The following is a 24,825-nucleotide window of genomic DNA, read 5'->3' as shown; positions in this document are numbered from 1 at the left end:
CTCTCCTCTCCTTCCTTCTCTTCCCTTCCCTCTCTTCTTCCCTCTCTCCCTCTCCTCTTCCTTTTCCTTCCTTTCTCTTTCCCTCTCTCTCTCCTTTCCTTTCCCTCTTTCTCCCTCCTCCCTTCTCTCCCCCTTCCTTTTCCTCCCCTCTCCTTCTCTTCTCTCCCCTCTTTTTTTTCCTCCCCCTTTTTTTTCTCCCCTCTTTTTTTTTCCTCCCCCTTTCTTTTTCTCCTCCCCTTCTTTTTTTTCCCCTTTTCTTTCCCCCTCTTTCCTCCTCTCTCTCTCCCTCCCTTTTTTTCTTCCCCTCTTTCCTCCCCCTTCTTGCTTTTCTTTCTTCCTTCCTTCTTTTTTCTTTCTTCTCTTCCCCTCTCTTTCTTCTCTTTTTTTTCCTCCTCCTTTTCTCTCTTTTTTTTCCTCCCTCTTTCCCCTCTTTTTCTCTCCTTTTCCCCTTCTTCTCCCCCTTTTTTTCCTCTCCTTTCTTTTCCTCCTCCTCCTCCCCCTTTTCTTCCCCTTTTTTCCCCCCTTTTTCCTCCCCTTTTCTTTCCCTTTTTCCTCCCTCTTTCTCCCCTTCTTCTCCTCCCTTTTCCTTCCCTCTCTTTTCCCTCCCTCCCTTGTTTTCTCCCTTCCTCTCTCCTCTCCCTTCCTTTCCCTTCCCCCCTTCTCTTCCCTCCTCCCTCTCCTTTTCTCTCCCCTCCTCTCCCTCTCCCCTTCCCCCCTTTTCCCTTTTCTCTCCTCTTCCCTCTCCCCTCCTTCCCCTTCCCTCTTCTCTCCCTCCCCTCCCTTTCCCCCCTTCCCTCTTCTCTCCTTCCCTCCCCCTCCCTCCTCCCCTTTTCTTCTTCCCTCCTTTTCCTTCCCCTCTCCTTCCTTTTTTTTTCCCCTTCCCTTTCCCCTCTTCCTTCCTTCCTTTTCCCCCTCTTTTCTTTTCCCCTTTCCCTCTTCTTTCCCCTTCCCCTTCCTCTTCCTCTTCCTTTCTCTTTCTTCTTTCCCTCTCTTCTTTTTCCCCTCCCTCTCCTTTCTTCCTTTTTTCCCCCTTTTCTCTCTCCCTCCCCCCTTCCCTTTTTTTCTCTTCCTCCCTTCCCTTTTTCCCTTTCCCTCCTCTTCCTTTCCCCTTCCCTCCTCTTTCCTTTCCTCCTCTTCCCTTTTTCCCTTTCCCTCCTCTTCCCTTCCCCTTCCCCCTCCTTTTCTCTTTCCCTTCCCCTTCCTCTCCCCTTTTTTTCTTCTCCTCCCTCTTCTCTTTCCCCCCTCTCTTCTTTTCTTCTCCCCCCTTTTTCTTTCCTTCCCCTTTCTCTTTCTCCTCCCTTTTTTTCTTCTCCTCCCCCCCCTTTTTTCCCCTCCCCTCTCCTTTCTTTTTTTTCCTCTCCCTCCCTTTTCCCCTCTCCTTTTTTCTTCCCCTCTTCTTTCTTCCTCCCTTTCTTTTCCCTCTCTCCTCTTTCTCTTCTTTCCCCCCTCCTTTTCTTCCCTCCCTTCTTTCCTCTTCCCCCCTTCTCTCCCCTCTTCTCCCTTTTCCTTTTCCTTTCCCTCCTCCTTCCTTCTCCCCTCCTTCTCCTTTCCTCTCCTTCTTTCTTCTTCCCCTCTCCTTCTCCTTCCTCTCCCTTCTCCTTCTTTCTCTCCCCCTCTCCTCCTCTTCCCCTTTCCTCTCCTTCTTTCTTCCCCTCTTCTCCTCCCCCTTTTCCTTTCCTCTTTCTTTTTTCCTCCTCCCCTCTCCTTTTCCCCCCTCTTCTCCCTTCCTCTCTTCTCTTTTTCTCCTCTTCTCTCCTTTTCTTTCTTCCCCCCCTTTTCCCTCCTTTTCTCTCTTCCCCTCTGCTTTTTTCCTTCCCTTTTCCTTCCCTTTCCTCCCCTCCCCTTTTTTCTCTCTCTCTTTTTCTTCTCCCTTTTCTTTTCCCCCCTTTCTTCTCTCCTCTTTTTTTCTCCCTTCTTCCCCTTCCCTTTTTTTCCCCCTCATTTTTTTCTTTCTTTCTCCTCCTTCCTCCCCTCTTTCCTCTCTCCCCTCCCCCTTTCTCTCTCCCTTCTCCCTTCCCCTCTCCCTCCCTTCCCTTCCTTCCCCCTTCTTCCCTCTCCTCTCCTCTCCTCTCCTCTTCTTTCTTCCCCTCTTTCTCCTCCTCTTCCTTCTCCTCCTTCTTCTTCCTCTCTTCTCCTTCCCTCCCTCTTCCCTCCTTCCCCTCCCTTTTCTTCCTTCTCTGTCCTGTCTTCCTTCCTCTCCCCTTTCCTTCCTTTCTCAATTTCCCTCCAACATTTCCCCAACCTTTCCCCTCAATTTTACCAATATTTTTCCCCACTTTTTCCAAAACTTTTCACACTTTCTCCCAATATCCTCCCAACCTTTACACCACTATTTCCCCAACTTTTCCCCAACTTTTTTCCAACTTCTTTCCAACTTTTTTCCAAATTTTTTCCAACTTTTTTCCAACATTTTCCCAACATTTCCCTAACATTTTCCTAACATTTTCTCAACATTTTCTCAACATTTTCCCAACATTTTCCCAACATTTTCCCATCATTTTCCCATCATTTTCCCAACATTTTCCCATCATTTTCCCATCATTTTCCCAACATTTTCCCATCATTTTCCCAACATTTTCCTAACATTTTCCCAACAATTTCCCAACATTTTCCCAACATCTCCCCCACATTTCCCCACGTCTCCCTAACATCTCCCCAACATCTCCCCAACATTTCCCCAACATTTTCCTAACTTTCTCGTGTTTATTTGGGGAATGGTTATATGCTGGACGAAATGTTCATCAATCTCTTGAAAAAAAAGATTTAAGTAAAATAAAAAACACCACTCATTATCGAAAGAGGCGAATAGTCGCAGGGTAACGACAATTGTGTAGCAACTGGTAAGTTGGTGGTGGTTCGAATCTTGCATCGGGAAAAAATGTTTTTGTCACGACCCGAAAGAAAAGAGTATTTTTTATTGGCTTTCGAGGGAGAATTTCGTGTTACTGTTGGAAAGTTTTGGTAATTAGCTGCTTGAAAAAAAGGGCTTAATTATGTCCAAGGCTTGATGAAAAATTAGTTCAAAGTTTACAAGTATACATACGATGTAAGCACGTGGATGTTTTGTAGGTCCGCGTAATTTACTACATCTGCGACTTGTATGTACGTAGGCATATGATTTATGGACGTGCACGTTTTGGACCTTCGGGTACGTTCGCTATATATACACTATCCGCCAAAACAAAATTTTCCATTTTTCACTTTGCTTTTTTTTTAACAAATCTAAATGCTATTGCAAATGCCAGATGATCAAACGCAAATAGAATAGCAAAAAACGCCACGCAGTCGCAGTGAACTAATATGGTCATGGTTAAAATTTCAGTGCGCATGTGGAACACTCCCACAATCAACACCCTGAGCTATGTCACATATATACTAGACATTTTTAATGAGATGTTGTGGTGTTGTGTGCTCTTCTCTTCTCAGGGTTTTCGGTTGTCATCTTTCCTTTCTTGACCTTTCTCACTTCTGCCAGACGGTCATGAAAATTTGGGCTCTGCGATTTCAAAAAATATCAGCCAAAATTCTTGTGATTTGGCTGAACATTTAATACAACTAGTAGAAAATGATGTAGAAAATATTACCGATGTTTCTACAATCGAAAATTACGATCCAGTTACGACGAATGTAGAAGGTCTAGATCAAATGAACGTTGAAAGTCATGAACAAACTTCGGCGGTCAACATGCGACAGCGAGGCATATAGTCGATTTAGAGCAAGGTGTTGTTAAGAAAAGAAGGAGAAAATGTGGTAGCTGCAAACCGTGCCTGAGGAAAATAAATTGTGGCGAGTGTAATTGTTGTTTGAATAGAAAGACAAGTCATCACATATGTAAGCTTCGTAAATGCTCTAAGCTCAAAATGAAATCAAGTTGTATGGAGAACGAGTCGGGTACCGTCGCCTTTCAACACCTCGCACAGCAAGCAATTCTAATAGATAGTTCAAATGTTGAGAAATTAGGACATGCGAAAATAAATCCTGAGAAAGCAAAGGGGAAACTGCAGTCACGCCTCTGCAACGGTAAAGCTGCAGAAATTTGCATGGACAGGAGAATGCGCTTTACAAATCCCCTCTGACTGATGGAATCGGAACAAAGCCATACAACGGAAATTAGCACAGAGCACAATAATGTTCGCATTCCAAATCGTTCCCTGTGACACCACTGGAACCAAAATATAATGACACAGGAAATGCAAATAATAAGCCAAATCTACCTGAATTGGATGTTATGGCGTCTGAAATCAAAGAAAAAATGTGGGCTTCTATTATCAACAAAGTTTATGCGATCAGATTAGTAAAATCTATGACGAAATCGTCCATTTTAGAAGAACATTTTTATATACCCTCCGGCAGAGCGGGAAAAGATTTCATTGCAGAGTTGACTTATTGGCTAAAGCAATTCAATTCCAATTCTGATCTCAATTCGATTGCATTGAAAGCCTTTATGGTGCTTCCATCTTTGATTCTCCAAAAGCCTTGGCAACATCAAAGAGCAAAGAACACAGCACAGCGATAAAACGAAGATTAACCCTATGAAGCAAGGGGCTTGAATCTACTAATGAAAGAAGTGAGATTTACACAAGATCGGTTCTTATCATCAAGAAAACCCCGCACAGTAAATGATATCTCCAGAGTTTCCGCCAATTGGTAATGCAAGGAAAACTATCCGCGGCGATTAAATTTCTGGATAAAGAAAGCTCCCCGGGTTTACTAGATCTTTCGCCGGAACTTTGGAAGCTTTGAAGAGAAACACCCGGCAGCTAGTGATGTAGAGGACGAATGCCTTCTAAATGGTCCCGTAAATCGAATGGCGTCCAATATTTTTGACCTCATCAATGAGCAGATGATTTATGACGCAGCTTTTAAAACTAAGCGCTCAGCTGGACCGTCTGGTATGGACGCAGACATAATTTTATGCAAAGAATTTCAGTAACGAAACTAAGATCTTAAGAGAAGAAATATCAACGATGACCAAAAATCTGTTGAAATTATGCTACCATCCATCCCTGTTAGAAAGCTACACATCCTGTAGGCTAATTCCACTAGAAAAACATCCTGGAATTCGACCAATTGGAGTGGGGGAAGTGCTGCGTAGAATAATCGGTAAAACAGTAACTTCATTCTTGAGAGCGGAGATAAGGGAAGCAACAGGGCCATTGCAAGTTTGTGCAGGATACAGTGCTGGGGCCGAGGCAGCAATACATGCCATGAGCCATGTTTTTGAGGAAGAAGGGACTGATGGAATCCTATTAATTGATGCGACCAATGCTTTTAACCAAATGAATACAGCGGTAGCAATGCACAATCTTCGAATAACCTGCAACAGAATGTCCATATACATCATTAACACCTACAGATGCCCCTCCAGGCTATTCATATGTGGGGGAGGTGAGATTTTGTCGCAAGAAGGTACCACCCAAGCGGATCTTCTAGCTATGTCCTGGTACTCAATTAACACAGCTATAATGATTCAAAGTTTGAGATTGAACATACCAGAAATCAAACAAGTATGGCTGGCTGATGACTCAGCGGGAGGAGGAAGATTGACACATTTATATAATTGGTATAAGCATTTGGAAGAGGAAGGAAAGAAATACGGCTATCTAGTAAATGGTCCAGAGTGTTGGCTGATAATGAAGATGCAAGAACTGGCCAAAGAAGCAGAGCAGATCTTTGGAGAAGAAGTTAAAATTACAACAGAAGGAAAACGCCATTTGGGTGCTGTTATAGGATCAAAAGAATATAAAGATGAGTATTGTAAAGAAAAAACTCAAGGATGGGTACAAGATATCTCATCACTCACGGAAATCGCGAAAAGCCAGCCTCATGCAGCCTACATTGCCCTTACGAAAGCATACAAATCAAAATTTACCTACTTCATGCGAACAATTGAGGCCTTCGAAGAGTACGTAGAACCGATACATGAAACATTGAATGACATTCTCGTACCACAATTTTTTGGTCAAGAAGAACCCCTTGCGAGTGAGCTTGTGACCCTAACGCTAGCTCAAGGGGGATTAGGCGTACCGAATTTGAGAATAGAAGCTCCTTTGCAATATGCAGCCTCAAAATTATTTACTAATCAACATGTAAATTCAATTAAACAGCAGAGTGAGGCTTTGGAACCGATAGAGCAGTCTATAGATGATCTGAAGCGAATGCAGCAAGCAAACAAAGCGGAAATTATTAAGTCAAGAATGGATAACATTGATGCAACACTTTCTCCAGACCTACTGTTCTTGGTAAAGCAATCCCGAGACAAAGGAGTGAGTTCCTGGCTAAATGCGATTCCACTCAAAGATCAAGGTCTAGCCCTCAAGAAGCAAGAATTCAGAGACTCGTTACGAATGAGATACAATTTAACTTTGAACGATTTACCAAGTCATTGTGCGTGTGGAGATCGCTTTAACATCAATCATGCCCTCTCTTGTAAAAAAGGTGGGTTCGTGGCACAAAGGCACGATGGAATCCGTAATTTGCTAACAGCGCAACTGGATAAAGTGTGTAAGAATGTGGAAATTGAGCCTCATCTTCAACCCCTTGATAATGAGAGATTTGACTTGAGATCGGCCAATATAAGTCCCGAAGCGAGATTGGACATGAAGGCGGACGGTTTCTGGCTACGTGGAGCTACTGCATTTTTTGACGTAAGAGTAAGGCATGTAAACTCCCGATGTAACCAAGCCGCCCTACCCAGAACACTTTTAAGGAAACGAGAACGAAAAGAAGAGAAAATACCAACAGAGAGTTTTAGATGTTGAAATGGGCTCCTTTACCCCACTTGTTCTTGGAACCAATGGTGGAATGGGGTCTGAATGCCACAAGTTTCTTACTCAGCTGGCGCAGAAATTAGCAGGAAGAGACCATGAACGTTATGCAGTTTTCATAGCTTGGTTGAGAACCAGAATCTCATTCGAAATTCTAAGATCGGTACATACGAGTGTAAGGGGATCTAGATCACCTTTCTATAGAAAAGAACTTGAAGTGGTAGACGATTTTGGACTAAATGTTAAGATTGCAGAGGTTTTTTAAAGTTTCTTAAACTTTAACTTTACGTGCGAAGTACTCCTTTTCTATAAAAATTAGGAAGAACAACAATCATTATGACATTCGAAGAGTTTAACAGCCCATTGGAAAATGCATGGTGATTAGAATAGTTAATTTTGATCTAGTTTTATTTAGAATTCTTTTAAATAAGTATATAGTTAATTTGAATAAATAGAATTATGTGACTGTCTTCTCTCGGTGCTGCCTATGGCGGTATCGTTGGAGATCCTTCGGGATCTTTCTAAAAACTCTCCTCTCTGTTACCTCAATTATGGGCGCGGCGGGGGTTTGTTTTTCTCCCCCAAAGTGCCCCCGGGTTGTGGTAGCAACCTCTTTTGTCTTCCTTTTTAATTTATGATCTGTCTAATCAATATATGCAAATGAATCTTATTATAAATATGAGAGCCCAACATATAACATTTAAGAAAGCCATCAAAACAATTGAAGTTTAAAAGTAATGATGACTTTCTTTAAGGTTATATGTTGGGCTCTCATATTTATAATAAGAATCCGTTTTCCGCCTGGCAAATCTCTAGCTACGATATATGCAAATGAAGTTTACGTAATCGTATCTATGATGTAATAATTTATGCTGAACCTAACACATGCGCAGTTCACGACGAGCTTCTCTCTCGATCTATTCAATATGGTGGTCAATCAAGAAATGTTTTTGCTTGCAAAAAGATCGTAAATTGTTGGCGCTACAAGCTCGGAAAGGTATTGAAAATATTCCCGTCTCTTTGCTTTATTCTTTAAGTGTAATCTTAAGCGATATAAAGCTTATTCGAATTCGAATAAGTGGAATTTAACATGTGGAACGATTACAGCTGATTGCTTTTACTCATAATTGATGGTTTACTGTGATGACTACCAGCTAGTAATGGACAAATATTGCGTGGAATTATGTGAACTATTAACCCACCTTCTGCATGTTCGCCTTTTATCATCTGATTACTTATAACTTTTACAAATGAGTAAAACTTTTCAACTTTTGATATCTTATAGATTGTAAATGAGATCAGGCTTTTATCAGCTCACAGAATAACAAGGTATATTTATTAATTTTAGAAATTGTGCATCAAAAATTGTCTGCCTAGAACTGAACAAGTGTTGCTAAAGATGTATGGATTAACTGCAGTTGGTATATATTGCATTTTTAGAAGGAAGCATCCAAACAAATTCATTTGTAACATGGTGGATAACAAAGTCCCTCTTTGAAAACGTACTTCAGTCATTTTACGGTGAGTTTCTTACATAAATATAATCAAATATGATTTTCGGTTGGGCTTTCCTTTTCCTTTGTATAATTCCAAATGAGCTTGATAGGTTATTGAATATTGAGTAACTTGTGTCATAGTATTACAGCATTTTACGGACTCGATTTGATTGCACTTATAAATGATGCAATGAACGGTCTCTATCATATAAACGTCTGAAACTACTCCCTTCAACATATGTTTGCATTAGGCATCTGTGTCTAATAAATGCCTCCTCCGAATCAAAACACCAGGGGCCGGTTGTTCGAAAGGCTTTTAGCTTAAACGGTGGATAACCCAAGTTTAAAAGTACTCTAACAGATCTTGTGAATGAATGAACCTGCATCTTACGCATTAAATATGTACTTCCATTGACAATTAAACTATTTACATCAAAATATTTCAGCTCAGTTGTTCAATAAATAGATGATTTTGTTTTCCATTTTGAACTTAATCGTCCCAGTAATGTTTAATGTCCTAGTGTGGTTGTGTGTTTCAGAGTGTCTTGGTTATAATGTTCAATTTTAATTTGTAATTTAATTGTTTTGTTTTGGAAACATTCACAATTAGTTTGCACAAACTTTGACAATGAGGAAATTTTTGCAAAGGCACATGCCCTAAATTGCGACTTTGAAACACATGGGAGACTTTTTAAGTTTAAATGCACAAACTGCATTAACTAACACTTGATGCTGTATGTATTAGAATGGCATCACAAATTATTAATATTTAGTCTTAGTGGTGTTTTCACTTCTTCAAAATATGGTGGTGCTAATGATATAAATGCCTCTCTCTATTAAATGCTCTCTCTAGAATTGGCAGATTTCATTAAGGTGGTGTTGGTCATTGAAAATGTAGATTTACCCTGTTTTAAAAATTTAAGGAGTCGATTAGCTTGTTTCATTGTTCTGTATAATTAATGAAAAACTTTTTAGTTTTCTTAGCAAACTAAAATTGTCATTCCCTTTACTTTCGTGCACGATAATTCAAAAAATAATAAAGGTAACTTGATAAAATTCTCATGGTTTACTCTAAAGACAATTGGCTGGGATGTGAACCATTCAGTCTATGTAAAATAGGGACTGTTTATTTTAGATAGATCATAGAAGTTTTAAATATATAGCCTGTAAAATGTTTTGGAAATGTTTTATTTATTTGAGGTTCAGCTTGGAGGCAAAAGTATTTAGAACTAAATAAAACTAATGCTGTCATTCTAGCGTTAATACCTAGTTTGTTATCTTGTTTGCAAAAATCGTCTATTTCCCACCATTGGGTGTGTTTGTTCTTGGTAACTATAGCAATTGAAATTTTCTACAAGTCTTTTTCACTCAGAGCAACTTGACTTGCAATATGTCATGAAAAGATTTTTATATTTTTCAAAATAAAAATGAAAAAAAATTAATGACCTAGACTTAAAAGCCCCAGATGTTTATTGGATCATGTACAATATGTTAGTGCTTCAGTTGATCTCTGTACTCTTTTGTCTCTGTATATCTGATATCTTTATTCTGTACTGTATCTTTATTGGTATTATATGATGAAAATGGGAGCTCTGGATGGTTATGCAAATTGTGGGAAATTCCAAATTGATTTTGTGGCTGATTGCTTTTACTCATAATTGATGGTTTACTGTGATGACTACCAGCTAGTAATGGACAAATATTGCGTGGAAATGTGAACTATTAACCCACCTTCTGCATGTTCGCCTTTTATCATCTGATTACTTATAACTTTTACAAATGAGTAAAACTTTTCAACTTTTGATATCTTATAGATTGTAAATGAGATCAGGCTTTTATCAGCTCACAGAATAACAAGGTATATTTATTAATTTTGAAAAAATTGTGCATCAAAAATTGTCTGCCTAGAACTGAACAAGTGTTGCTAAAGATGTATGGATTAACTGCAGTTGGTATATATTGCATTTTTAGAAGGAAGCATCCAAACAAATTCATTTGTAACATGGTGGATAACAAAGTCCCTCCTTGAAAACCTACTTCAGTCATTTTACGGTGAGTTTCTTACATAAATATAATCAAATATGATTTTCGTTTGGGCTTTCCTTTTCCTTTGTATAATTCCAAATGAGCTTGATAGGTTATTGAATATTGAGTAACTTGTGTCATAGTATTACAGCATTTTACGGACTCGATTTGATTGCACTCATAAATGATGCAATGAACGGTCTCTATCCTATAAACGTCTGAAACTACTCTCTTCAACATATGTTTGCATTAGGCATCTATGTCTAATAAATGCCTCTTCTGAATCAAAACACCAGGGGCCGGTTGTTCGAAAGGCGTTTAGCTTAAACGGTGGATAACCCAAGTTTAAAAGTACTCTAACAGGTCTTGTGAATGAATGTACCTGCATCTTACGCATTAAATATGTACTTCCATTGACAATTAAACTATTTACATCAAAATATTTCAGCTCAGTTGTTCAATAAATAGATGATTTTGTTTTCCATTTTGAACTTAATCGTCCCAGTAATGTTTAATGTCCCTAGTGTGGTTGTGTGTTTCAGAGTGTCTGGTTATAATGTTCAATTTTAATTTGTAATTTAATTGTTTTGTTTTGGAAACATTCACAAACAGTTTGCACAAACTTTGACAATGAGGAAATTTTTGCAATAGGCACATGCCCTAAATTGCGACTTTGAAACACATGGGAGACTTTTTAAGTTTACATGCACAAACTGCATTAACTAACACTTGATGCTGTATGTATTAGAATGGCATCACAAATTATTGATATTTAGTCTTAGTGGTATTTTCACTTCTTCAAAATATGGTGGTGCTAATGATATAAATGCCTCTCTCTATTAAATGCTCTCTCTAGAATTGGCAGATTTCATTAAGGTGGTGTTGGTCATTGAAAATGTAGATTTACCCTGTTTTAAAAATTTAAGGAGTCGATTAGCTTGTTTCATTGTTCTGTATAATTAATGAAAAACTTTTTTAGTTTTTCTTAGCAAGCTAAAATTGTCATTCCCCTTACTTTCGTGCACGATAATTCGAAAAATAATAAAGGTAACTTGATAAAATTCTCATGGTTTATTCTAAAGACAATTGGCTGGGACGTGAACCATTCAGTCTACGTAAAATAGGGACTGTTTATTTTAGATAGATCATAGAAGTTTTAAATATATAGCCTGTAAAATGTTTTGGAAAATTTTATTTATTTGAGGTTCAGCTTGGAGGCAAAAATATTTAGAACTAAAAAAACTAATGCTGTCATTTTAGCGTTAAAACCTAGTTTGTTATCTTGTTTGCAAAAATCGTCTATTTCCACCATTGGGTGTGTTTGTTCTGGGTAACTATAGCAATTGAAATTTTCTACAAGTCTTTTTTACTCAGAGCAACTTGACTTGCAATATGTCATGAAAAGATTTTTATATTTTTCAAAATGAAAATGAAAAAAAATTAATGACCTAGACTTAAAAGCCCCAGATGTTTATTGGATCATGTACAATATGTTAGTGCTTCAGTTGATCTCTGTACTCTTTTGTCTCTGTATATCTGATATCTGTACTGTATCTTTATTGGTATTATATGATGAAAATGGGAGCTCTGGATGGTTATGCAAATTGTGGGAAATTCCAAATTGATTTTGTGGGCCATCCTTCCAGGTTTTCCAAAAAGCCTGAGTAATTGATTGCACTGGGAGTCTTAGCAATAAAAAAGTGCTGACTGAGGAATTTTGTGCAAAGAGCAAGGATTTATGAATTTACAAACATGAATTTTGAAACTTGTTTCATAGGTTTAGAGTTTTGTTTTCTTCTGGGGGGGCTTAAACTTTAGATACATGATATCTAGCTAGCAACACTTTCTGACATTAGATAAAATTAAATAGAATAAATTTCCTCTTGATATATAGTTGCATCGGTAGTCATGGTTCATATGGCCGATAGGTGGAGAAAATATTTACCAATGATTTTGACCTGTTGTGGGTAGAAAAGCTAATGAAAGATAAAATGAACAAGCTGCCATGTATTTTATGATTTTACAAGCTGCCATGTATTTTATGATTTACAGCTTGAAAATTCTGTATTTCGCAATTGCTTTTCCGAGTTGCTCGATATATTATAATCAACTATAATAATACCGTTTCATGTGTATATAAAGATCTTTTTTGAAAGATTCAACATTGCTCTGATGCAATTATTACTTTTTGGCAAATTTTTAGGGGGGCTGAGGCCCCCCAGTAAGATTTCTTGGGGGGCCGAGCCCCTCAGCCCCCCATACTCTATGCCTATGCTTGTTCTCATGATTATTTACATGGAGAAAGAATCAAATAAATCATTATCACAATTAATTTTAAATACAATAACTAATTACCTGAAAAATATTGAATGTATTGAAAATATTGATCGTTTTAGAATTTAGACATGCAGTATCAATAATATAAAATTGTACGGTAAATTGTGCACAAATCAGGGGGGGCATTCGGCACGCCCAGTACGCGAAAAACCGGGTAACGAGGATAGATTTCGGAGAAGAAAGGCGAAGGAAGGAAAGCCCGGAAATTTTTTAATTTTCTATGTTTTAAAGAGAAACTATAAAGTTATTTTAATGAAGTGAAGCTTGTTGAGAAAAAGATATTCCGATTATAAGTATATCTAGATATATATCTTATAAGCGTATGTTTTTGTTTGCTGCCTTTTTTAATATGACTTCGTCCTCGCGCATCGAATGTTGGAATTTTCTGAATATTTTTTCGGTCGATTTCTTTTGCATTAGTTCAACGTTTTAGAGTAAGAATGTTTGTTATGCCAAAGCATTTATTTCACGTAAATGACGTTCATTTTTTCTGCTTTGTTAGATTAAAAGTCCAGCGAGAAATGAAGTGAAAGGCGATTTGAAAACCACGAGGTAAGGCAGTAAGCCGCCATTTTATTAAATTTTCGTACTTTTTTTAATAGTGTGTTGTTTTTGTTTTATTTTAACATTCCATGCCCCAACCGAACACTTCAGTAAGGGTGCAGTAGTTTTAAAAAGATTTGTGGTTTAATTTTATTAAAAAATCCGCCTTCAGTCGAGAGGCGAGAGGAATGGCGAATTATTTCAGACCATGTATTCGGTGTTTGACATAATTGTGGGACCTGTGTTGCCAAATTAGTTTGTATTTTGAAACATTCGATTAAGTGCTAAGAAAAGAAATGGAAAACTAACTCTTTAAAGCCCGTTTTTGTTTTTGCCAAGGCAGGTTGATGCATGTAGTTTGATATATAAGAGGGGTCAGCACCATTTAGTAGCCTTAGAATGAGGGGAAGTAGAATTGTTTAAACGTTGATTCAATGTTGTTTTATCAGAGTCTGATGTTAATATTTTGTGTTTCAGATTGTTTTTGCCAATGTTTTGATCTGAGGGTTAAAGAACCATTTTACAATATTGGAGATATGTAGTGGAATAAATGCCTGGAAAGACAATTATTGTCTGACAATATAAACTATAAATTGAAACCGGAATGCAATGATAAGAAAGGGAAATATGGAATAAATGCCTGGAAATACAATATAAACTATAATTTTAAACTGGAATGCAATGATAAGAAAGGGAAATAAACTATTGCTAAGTCTAAAGAACCACTGAAGCTGAAGAATTGAGATACAACAATCTTTGACTGACTTTAGGTGTAAGACGTTCGCCCAGCTATTGTAGACCGCATGGAATCGATTCAAGTCCTTTAAAAATTTGTGAATCAAGATGAGAATGAACTTAGTGAATCTGTAATTGCTGCTATATGTTTTGGCTAAAATATAAAAAAAACTGTTGTATGTCTCCAAAACAAAGGAGCTTATATTTATGATACCAAAAAGAACAGGATGTTTGACATCAGAAATACAAAGAATTCGGCACACAGAGACAATTCACCTTTTAAAACGAAACCAAAAAACTAGAAGCAAAAAACAAATTGTGCTTCAAAACAAAACTAGAATGCACTGCTTTTAAAAGGTTGAAATATAGGAAAGGACAACTTTTTTCTAGGCGTTTAGTGATTCGTTTATAGTAACATCGCTCACGATGATGTTCGGAGTTGATCGGCATGTTGTCGTACATTATCATACCACGTGATCTGCTAAGATCACATGGTAATTATTGCCTATGAAACTAATCTCAACGTTAAAAAAAAATTTCTTTAGATTGGTGGCGATCGAAGGTGGACAGCAAGATCGAAGCTCAGCAAGATTGAAGATTGTTCGAAGAAGAAGGAGTTCGCCGTTGACTAAAAGGTGGGTTCCGGCGATTATATGCGTAATCTGCGGTTGCTTTGTCCGACCCCAGTAGGGGGACCGTTTGCCTGAGCGTTTTGGTCCCCCGCACGCTGCTAGACTAGTTCCCACTTGTAGGCCTTTACACTAATCTACGGGAAGGCCGTAGGCCTTCCTTAAGGAGTACAGTGTAGCTGAGCCGAACCCTTTTTTTTCGTTGTATATAGGTTTATCTGAACAGCTAGTTGTCAAGATGAATGCGAAGACTCGCCCGGCCAAATTCAAAATGGCGATGCCAAAGAAAACCATCCACCTGGACCGTTCGCAGACCTTTCTGGGCAAGATTGTTGTGCTGTCTGGTCAAAGTAAGTATTTTACTTTGATGTTTTGTGTGCCTTCGGCTAATTGTTGGCCAGAAATGACAAAAAGCCATATACAATATGAAATATTCTGCGTACAAGGTTATCTAAAATTTCGAACTTAATTCTGCCTGCAATGATGATAATTTTTTACTGAAAATTTATGTCATGAGCAACTTCCGCACCTATAGACTGAAGCAGAACTGAACATTTTGTCATTAACGTTTATCTCAACAGCCAGTTATCAAGACGAACGTCAAGAGAACAGTTGAAATAGAAAATAGAAATCAGTTCAAGACTCGCCGCCGCCGAATTCAAAATGGCGATCCCATACACGTGGACCGTTCGCGGACCTTTCTGAGCAAGATTGTTGTGCTGTCTGGTCAAAGTTAAGTATTTTACTTTGATGTTTGTGTGCCTTCTGCTAATTGTCGGTCAGAAATAACAAAAAACCATATACAATATGAAATATTCTGCGTACAAGGTTATCTAAAGTTTCGAGATTAATTTTGCCTGCAATGATGATAATTTTTTACTGAAAATTTATGTCTTGAGCAATTTTCGTACCCATAGACTGAAGCAGAACTGAAGATTTTGTCATTAACGTTTATCTCAACAGCTAGTTATCAAGACGAACGTCAAGAGAACAGTTGAAATAGAAATCAGTTCAAGACTCGCCCGGCCGAATTCAAAATGGCGATGCCGAAGAAAACTATACACGTGGACCGTTCGCGGACCTTTCTGAGCAAGATTGTTGTGCTGTCTGGTCAAAGTTAAGTATTTTACTTTACTGTTTGTGTGCCTTCTGCTAAAACTAGACAATAATTAAGGTAGTTATAAATGCAATTTTATATTAATAATGTCTTATTATATTAAAGATTTTCCTTGGTCAACATTGGAAGTGAACAAGATTTCTGCACAGAGGTAATTCGATTGTTTCTTCTAAATTTATATTAGCCTTGCAGCTGAAAATCTTGTCACTACCTTGTAATACATATCAACTGCCTGGGTATGTATTTTGTTATTTCAATAGTAAGAGGGAATTTGCTGCAACTAGGATCTTTTTCATGAAAATTGTCAGTGCGGTCACAATTTGGTTAAGATTGCTAAGTGAACTTTGCTTCTATACTCACTATGTGTCACCAGTAATAAATTCCTGTGGTGGTCTTGAAGTAAATATAGCAACCATAGTTATATATAGAAGGATGAAGTAACCATAGATTACCTGACCAAAAACTAGACAGTAATTAAGATAGTTGAAAATGGAATTTTTATTAATAATGTCTTTTATATTCAAGATTTTTCTTGGACAAGAGTGCAACATTAATGTGGATAGAACTTTACTTTCAAATGAACATTGGAAGTGAACAAGATTTCTGCACAGAGGTAATTCGATTGTTCCTTCAAAATTTTATTAGCCTTGCAGCTGAAATTCTTGTAGTGACTTTGTAATACATATCAACTGCCCGGATATATATTTTTTATTTATTATAAGGGGAATTTGCTGCAACTACGATCTTTTTCATGAAAATCGTCAGGCAGTCACAATTTTGTTAAGATTATAAAGTGAACTTTGCTTCTATACTCACTATGTGTCACCAGTAATAAATTCCTGTGCTGGTCTTTGAATAAATATAGCAACCATAGTTATATATAGAGGGATGAAGTAACCATAGAATACCTGACGAAAAACTAGACAATAATTAAGATAGTTGAAAATGGAATTTTGTCTTAATAATAACTTCTTTATATATTCAAGATTTTCCTTGGTCAAGAGTGCAACCAGCCACATTAGCTGCTGTGGATATGGACTTTACTGTCAGAGGAAAATTGGAAGTGAACAAGATTTTTGCAGAGGTAATTTGATTGTTCCTTCAAAATTTATATTAGCCTTGCAGCTGAAATTCTTGTAGTGACTTTGTAATACATATCAACTGCCCGGATATATATTTTGTTATTTATTATAAGGGGGAATTTGCTGCAACTAGGATCTTTTTCATGAAAATCGTCAGGCAGTCACAATTTTGTTAAGATTATAAAGTGAATTTGCTTCTATACTCACTATGGTCACCAGTAAAAATTCCTATGCTGGTCTTTGAATAAATATAGCAACCATATTATATATAGAGGGATGAAGTAACCATAGAATACCTGACGAAAAACTAGACAATAATTAAGATAGTTGAAAATGGAATTTTTTCTTAATAATAACTTCTTTATATATTCAAGATTTTCCTTGATCAAGAGTGCAACCAGCCACATTAGCTGCTGTGGATATGGACTTTACTGTCAGAGGAAAATTGGAAGTGAACAAGATTTTTGCAGAGGTAATTTGATTATTCCTTCAAAATTTATTAGCCTTGCAGCTGAAATTCTTGTAGTGACCTTGTAATATATCAACTGCCCGATATATATTTTGTTATTTAGTATAAGGGGGAATTTGCTGCAACTAGGATCTTCATGAAAATCGTCAGGCAGTCACAATTTTGTTAAGATTATAAAGTGAACTTTGCTTCTATACTCACTATGTGTCACCAGTAATAAATTCCTGTGCTGGTCTTTGAATAAATATAGCAACCATAGTTATATATAGAGGGATGAAGTAACCATAGAATACCTGACGAAAAACTAGACAATAATTAAGATAGTTGAAAATGGAATTTTGTCTTAATAATAACTTCTTTATATATTCAAGATTTTCCTTGGTCAAGAGTGCAACCAGCCACATTAGCTGCTGTATATGGACTTTACTGTCAGAGGAAAATTGGAAGTGAACAAGATTTTTGCAGAGGTAATTTGATTGTTCCTTCAAAATTTATATTAGCCTTGCAGCTGAAATTCTTGTAGTGACTTTGTAATACATATCAACTGCCCGGATATATATTTTGTTATTTATTATAAGGGGGAATTTGCTGCAACTAGGATCTTTTTCATGAAAATCGTCAGGCAGTCACAATTTTGTTAAGATTATAAAGTGAACTTTGCTTCTATACTCACTATGTGTCACCAGTAATAAATTCCTGTGCTGGTCTTTGAATAAATATAGCAACCATAGTTATATAGAGGGATGAAGTAACCATAGAATACCTGACGAAAAACTAGACAATAATTAAGATAGTTGAAAATGGAATTTTGTCTTAATAATAACTTCTTTATATATTCAAGATTTTCCTTGCAAGAGTGCAACCAGCCACATTAGCTGCTGTGGATATGGACTTTACTGTCAGAGGAAAATTGGAAGTGAACAAGATTTTTGCAGAGGTAATTTGATTGTTCCTTCAAAATTTATATTAGCCTTGCAGCTGAAATTCTTGTAGTGACCTTGTAATATATATCAACCGCCCAGATATATATTTTTTATTTAGTATAAGGGGGAATTTGCTGCAACTAGGATCTTCATGAAAATCGTCAGGCAGTCACAATTTTGTTAAGATTATAAAGTGAACTTTGCTTCTATACTCACTATGTGTCACCAGTAATAAATTCCTGTGCTGGTCTTTGAATAAATATAGCAACCATAGTTATATAGAGGGATGAAGTAACCATAGAATACCTGACGAAAAACTAGACAATAATTAAGATAGTTGAAAATGGAATTTTGTCTTAATAATAACTTCTTTATATATTCAAGATTTTCCTTGGTCAAGAGTGCAACCAGCCACATTAGCTGCTGTGGATATGGACTTTACTGTCAGAGGAAAATTGGAAGTGAACAAGATTTTTGCAGAGGTAATTTGATTGTTCCTTCAAAATTTATATTAGCCTTGCAGCTGAAATTCTTGTAGTGACTTTGTAATACATATCAACTGCCCGATATATATTTTGTTATTTATTATAAGGGGGAATTTGCTGCAACTAGGATCTTTTTCATGAAAATCGTCAGGCAGTCACAATTTTGTTAAGATTATAAAGTGAATTTTGCTTCTATACTCACTATGGGTCACCAGTAAAAATTCCTGTGCTGGGCTTTGAATAAATATAGCAACCATATTTATATAGAGGGATGAAGTAACCATAGAATACCTGACGAAAAACTAGACAATAATTAAGATAGTTGAAAATGGAATTTTGTCTTAATAATAACTTCTTTATATATTCAAGATTTTCCTTGATCAAGAGTGCAACCAGCCACATTAGCTGCTGTGGATATGGACTTTACTGTCAGAGGAAAATTGGAAGTGAAAAAGATTTTTGCAGAGGTAATTTGATTATTCCTTCAAAATTTATATTAGCCTTGCAGCTGAAATTATTGTAGTGACCTTGTAATATATATCAACCGCCCAGATATATATTTTGTTATTTAGTATAAGGGGGAATTTGCTGCAACTAGGATCTTCATGAAAATCGTCAGGCAGTCACAATTTTGTTAAGATTATAAAGTGAACTTTGTTTCTATACTCACTATGTGTCACCAGTAATAAATTCCTGTGCTGGTCTTTGAATAAATATAGCAACCATAGTTATATATAGAGGGATGAAGTAACCATAGAATACCTGACGAAAAACTAGACAATAATTAAGATAGTTGAAAATGGAATTTTGTCTTAATAATAACTTCTTTATATATTCAAGATTTTCCTTGGTCAAGAGTGCAACCAGCCACATTAGCTGCTGTAGATATGGACTTTACTGTTAGAGGAAAATTGGAAGTTAACAAGATTTTTGCAGAGGTAATTTGATTGTTCCTTCAAAATTTATATTAGCCTTGCAGCTGAAATTCTTGTAGTGACTTTGTAATACATATCAACTGCCCGGATATATATTTTGTTATTTATTATAAGAGGGAATTTGCTGCAACTAGGATCTTTTTCATGAAAATCGTCAGGCAGTCACAATTTTGTTAAGATTATAAAGTGAACTTTGTTTCTATACTCACTATGTGTCACCAGTAATAAATTCCTGTGCTGGTCTTTGAATAAATATAGCAACCATAGTTATATATAGAGGGATGAAGTAACCATAGAATACCTGACGAAAAACTAGACAATAAATAAGATAGTTGAAAATGGAATTTTGTCTTAATAATAACTTCTTTATATATTCAAGATTTTCCTTGGTCAAGAGTGCAACCAGCCACATTAGCTGCTGTGGATATGGACTTTACTGTCAGAGGAAAATTGGAAGTGAACAAGATTTTTGCAGAGGTAATTTGATTGTTCCTTCAAAATTTATATTAGCCTTGCAGCTGAAATTCTTGTAGTGACCTTGTAATATATATCAACCGCCCAGATATATATTTTGTTATTTAGTATAAGGGGGAATTTGCTGCAACTAGGATCTTCATGAAAATCGTCAGGCAGTCACAATTTTGTTAAGATTATAAAGGGAACTTTGTTTCTATACTCACTATGTGTCACCAGTAATAAATTCCTGTGCTGGTCTTTGAATAAATATAGCAACCATAGTTATATATAGAGGGATGAAGTAACCATAGAATACCTGACGAAAAACTAGACAATAATTAAGATAGTTGAAAATGGAATTTTGTCTTAATAATAACTTCTTTATATATTCAAGATTTTCCTTGATCAAGAGTGCAACCAGCCACGTTAGCTGCTGTCGATATGGACTTTACTGTCAGAGGAAAATTGGAAGTAAAAAAGATTTTTGCAGAGGTAATTTGATTGTTCCTTCAAAATTTATATTAGCCTTGCAGCTGAAATTCTTGTAGTGACCTTGTAATATATATCAACCGCCCAGATATATATTTTGTTATTTACTATAAGGGGGAATTTTTTGCAACTAGGATCTTCATGAAAATCATCAGGCAGTCACAATTTTGTTATGATTATAAAGTGAACTTTGCTTCTATACTCACTATGTGTCACCAGTAATAAATTCCTGTGCTGGTCTTTGAATAAATATAGCAACCATAGTTATATTAGAGGGATGAAGTAACCATAGAATACCTGACGAAAAACTAGACAATAATTAAGATAGTTGAAAATGGAATTTTTTCTTAATAATAACTTCTTTATATATTCAAGATTTTCCTTGATCAAGAGTGCAACCAGCCACATTAGCTGCTGTGGATATGGACTTTACTGTCAGAGGAAAATTGGAAGTGAACAAGATTTTTGCAGAGGTAATTTGATTGTTCCTTCAAAATTTATATTAGCCTTGCAGCTGAAATTCTTGTAGTGACCTTGTAATATATATCAACCGCCCAGATATATATTTTGTTATTTAGTATAAGGGGGAATTTGCTGCAACTAGGATCTTCATGAAAATCGTCAGGCAGTCACAATTTTGTTAGGATTGCTAAGTGAACTTTGCTTCTATGCTCTCTATGTGGTCACCAATGATAAATTCCTGTGGTGGGCTTTGAATAAATATAGCATATTTATATAGAGGGATGAAGTAACCATAGAATGCCTGACCAAAAACTAGACAATAATTAAGATAGTTGAAAATGCAATTTATATTAATCATGTGTTCTTGTAATATTCAAGATTTTCCCTGGTCAAGAGTGCAACATGAGTCGTGGATATGAACTTTACTGTCAGATGTACATTGATTGAAAAGTGAACAAGATATCTGCACTGAGGTAATTTGATTTTGTCATGGATGGTCAGCATTTGATTTTAAAAAGCCACTGCATTGTTGAGATGACAACAATGAAATTGAAATTTGCTTCTATGGTCACCATGTGTGAAACCAATGATGAAACTTAATGCTATAACAGCTGAACAAGTCTGGCTGATTACTATAATTCCTGTGGTGGTCTTACAATAAATATCCATGAAAAAGACCAGCAATTACTATTTTAAACTTGGGAGAAATTTTTCTGATTTCCATGTGATTTATATTTTGTAGTACTCAGAAGGGTGGTACCCAGTTTTTCTGTGTTCAAATTAAATAGTGACATATTTCTGGGTTGAATATATGCATGTGACACATTCTTTTTATTGAAAACAGGTAAGATATAATTGGCATAAAACAAAATGCATTCACGAATGTATTGTCTATCCATGAAAGATGGCTAAAGTAAGATAATGAGTAATATCTTTTAATGATGTCAGGTTGAAAATACAACTTTTTGCGTAAAAGGATTGATGAAATGCTTTTTCTCTTTAGAATGAATGAAGTTGAAGAAAGTTGAAAGGCACCCCAGAAGAACCTGAATTATTTTAGCCCTATCCTAGATTCATTGAATATTTTAGTGTGTGATAACATGTGTGAAATGTGATCAATTATGTGACAATTTTCAAAACTTGGATTTATAAAGAGAAAATTTTCTTTGTAATGTTTAAGAAGTAAACCTTTTTTGTCTGGTGGTGTTGGTGTTTTGATTTTGCATGTTTTTCCCTGTGCTTTCACAATTGAAAATATTTTAGCAGTTGCTTTTGGCTTTTTCTCATACTTCTTTTCTCTTTAATTTCTTCTTAGTATTAGTATTTTTTAAATATATTTTCTCTTATTATTTTTTTGATGAAATTCTTTTTTTCTTGGTGTTGAAGAAAGTTGAAAGGCACCCAGTTTCATTGATTAATATTTTTTAGTGTGAAATGTTATGAATAATGTGACAATTTTCAAAACTTGGATTTATAAATCTTTTTTCTTTGTAAAGTTTAAGAAATAAACCTTTTTCGTCTGATGGTGTTAGTGTTTTTATTTTGCAAGTTCTTCTGTGTGACTTGACAATTCTAAATTAAACCTCTTTATATTTTTTAGTATTTTTCTAAGTTAAACCTGTTAGTATTTTCTTCGATTGCTCTAGTTTTTTTTCTGTAGTTTTTTCTTCTATTTCTCTATTTTTTCTTTTATTTATCTAGTTTTTTTTCTATTTTCTCTTGTCTTTTATTCTCTAGTTTTTTTCTGTAGTTTTTCTAGTTAGTTTTCTTTTCTCTGGTTTTTTCTTCTATTTCTCGAGTTTTTTTTCTATTTATTTTTTTTCTCTAGTTTTTTCGTAATGTTTTTTTCTTGTTTTTTTCTCTAGTTTTTCTAGTTAGTCTAGTTAGTTTATTTTGCACGTTCTTCTGTGTGACTTGGCAATTCTAAGTTAAACTCTTAGTATTTTTTAGTATTTTTCTAAGTTAAATCTGTTAGTATTTTCTTCAATTGCTCTAGTTTTTTTTTCTTTAGTTTTTTCTTCTATTTCTCTATTTTTTCTTTTATTTATCTATTTTTTTTTCTATTTTCTCATGTCTTTTATTCTCTAGTTTTTTTGTGTAGTTTTTCTAGTTAGTTTTCTTTTCTCTGGTTTTTTCTTCTTTTTCTCTAGTTTTTTTTAATTTTTTTACGTAGTTTTTTTCTTCAGTTTTTTCCTAATGTTTTTTTCTTTTTTTTTCTCTAGTTTTTCTAATTAGTTTTCTTTTCTCTGGTTTTTTCTTCTATTTCTCGAGTTTTTTTTCGTTTTTTCTACTTAGTGTTTTCTCTAGTTTTTTCTTAATGTTTTTCTCTTGTTTGTTTTTCTAGTTAGTTTTTTTTCGGTTTTTTTCTTCTATTTCTCTAGTTTTTTTTTCTTTTTTCTCTTGTCTTTTATTCTCTAGTTTTTTTTTCTAGTTTTTCTAGTTAGTTTTCTTTTCTCTGGTTTTTTCTTCTATTTTTCTAGTTTTTTTCTATTTTTCTGCTTAGTTTTTTTCTCTAGTTTCTTCTTAATGTTTTTCTCTAAGTATTTTCTATATGTTTTTTGAAAAGTTTTAGAAAAAACTTGATTTTTGTCTTGTGGTCTCTGGTTTATTTTCTATTTTTTTCTTTTATATCTCTAGTTTATCTTCGAGATTTTTTTTTACGAAAAAGTATTATGTCTTGGGCTACCTGTGTCAAGCCAGACACAGGTAGCCCAAGATTGACACTGCTAGCCCAAGACAAAATACATCTTCGTAAAAAAAATCTTAGAGAATTTCAAAAAAGTGAAAAAAATTAAATTTTTTCACTCTCGAGAAAATCACCCGGTCAAATTTTCGTGAAAAAAAATTAAGGTAAGTAAACATGAGTTTTTTAAAAGCGGGACATTGTTAAATTTTTTCCCGGTTGATGTTCTTCATTTTCAGGCTTTTTAGAAGATTCTTGTTTTTAGAACTCTTTTTTCCTGTGCTTTTCTTTCAATTTTCAGGTACTTTTGAAGGCGATAGATTTTTTTTGGCTTTTATATTTCAAATTTTTTCCAATTTACTGTCTTTTGCAAAGGCCGAGAAGTATTTTAACTGTTTTAAACATTCTAAGTCACACTGAAATTTTTTAGGCTAATTTTGTTGCATTGCCAGGAGTTGAAGCATTAGTCCTCGGATTGAGAGACGAACGTCTTAACCATTAGACCACCGCATCATTTGTTGAAAGCTATTGTTCTTTATTTGACCTAATCCTTTTCGATAAAGTTTAAATTAAAGAATAATTTCGGTGGGAAAAATCGAACTTTTCCCAGGCAGGATTCGAACCTAGGTTCACAACCTGGTAGCCGGTAGTCTCAACCACTGGGCCACAGCATCATTTATCAATAGTTCTTGTTTTTTATTTACTAAATCTTATTCGAAGAATTTTAAATTAAATAGCAATTTAGGTGGGAAAAATTACACTTACCCTTGCAGGATTCTTAACCACTAGGCCACCGCATTGTGTGTTGATACGTGCCATAAAATAATACATTTCAATACTTAAAGGCAAAATTGACGACTTTTTCAATGTTCAAAAAACCAACCAAATATGATATAAAATGAAAGATATTAGTCTTTGGAAGCCATTTTTAGCATTTTAAGACAGTTTTTGAACCATTGATCAAAAATAACCAAATATGCTCTAAAATGAAAGATATTAGTCTTAGTAAGCTATTTTTAGCATTTAAAACAGTTTTTTAAACGTTCAAAAAGTCGTCAAAATTGACCAAAATGGTAAGGCTTACCCCTTACCATTTTGGTCAATTTGACGACTTTTTCAACTTTTCTAAAACTGTTTTAAAATGCTAAAAATAGCTTCCTAAGACTAATATCTTTCATTTTAGAGCATTTTA

At 35.5% G+C, this 24,825-nt stretch overlaps 1 protein-coding gene and 2 long non-coding RNA genes across 12 annotated transcripts; 2 read left to right on the top strand and 1 right to left on the bottom strand.

Annotated features, from left to right (window-relative positions):
- Positions 1–263: 263 nt before the first annotated feature.
- LOC114537659 (spore wall protein 2-like) lies at positions 264–2,564 on the bottom strand (the record flags this gene model as incomplete). The annotated part of the gene is made up of 3 exons (XM_028558744.1): positions 2,464–2,564; positions 446–2,210; positions 264–404 (listed from the first exon to the last, which is right to left on the bottom strand). Coding segments are annotated over exons 1-3 (2,007 nt in total), but the record flags the coding sequence as incomplete, so codon positions are not given.
- A 4,906-nt stretch (positions 2,565–7,470) lies between these two features.
- Positions 7,471–15,153, top strand: LOC114537670. Of its 5 annotated transcripts, none has more exons than XR_003688612.1 (9): positions 7,471–7,764; positions 8,053–8,096; positions 8,208–8,288; positions 10,078–10,121; positions 10,235–10,315; positions 13,128–13,185; positions 14,449–14,538; positions 14,745–14,882; positions 15,114–15,153. It is a non-coding gene; the product is annotated as an uncharacterized LOC114537670 (long non-coding RNA). The 5 variants fall into 5 exon arrangements; XR_003688609.1 differs by having other exon boundaries at positions 7,475–7,764; positions 13,128–13,177; XR_003688613.1 differs by lacking the exon at positions 8,053–8,096 and having other exon boundaries at positions 7,476–7,764; positions 13,128–13,177.
- A 1,042-nt stretch (positions 15,154–16,195) lies between these two features.
- On the top strand, positions 16,196–22,101 carry LOC114537671. Of its 6 annotated transcripts, none has more exons than XR_003688617.1 (4): positions 16,196–16,262; positions 20,394–20,491; positions 21,329–21,423; positions 21,954–22,101. It is a non-coding gene; the product is annotated as an uncharacterized LOC114537671 (long non-coding RNA). The 6 variants fall into 6 exon arrangements; XR_003688616.1 differs by lacking the exon at positions 16,196–16,262 and adding an exon at positions 16,692–16,733; XR_003688619.1 differs by lacking the exon at positions 16,196–16,262 and adding an exon at positions 19,506–19,546.
- Positions 22,102–24,825: the final 2,724 nt, after the last annotated feature.

The sequence above is a fragment of the Dendronephthya gigantea genome, unplaced genomic scaffold (genome assembly GCF_004324835.1).
Source record: "Dendronephthya gigantea isolate DGI-Jeju-01 unplaced genomic scaffold, DenGig_1.0 000161F, whole genome shotgun sequence".
Taxonomy (NCBI): domain Eukaryota; kingdom Metazoa; phylum Cnidaria; class Anthozoa; order Malacalcyonacea; family Nephtheidae; genus Dendronephthya; species Dendronephthya gigantea.
Note: the sequence above shows the minus strand (reverse complement) of the source record. Positions and strands in the feature narration are given on the sequence as shown.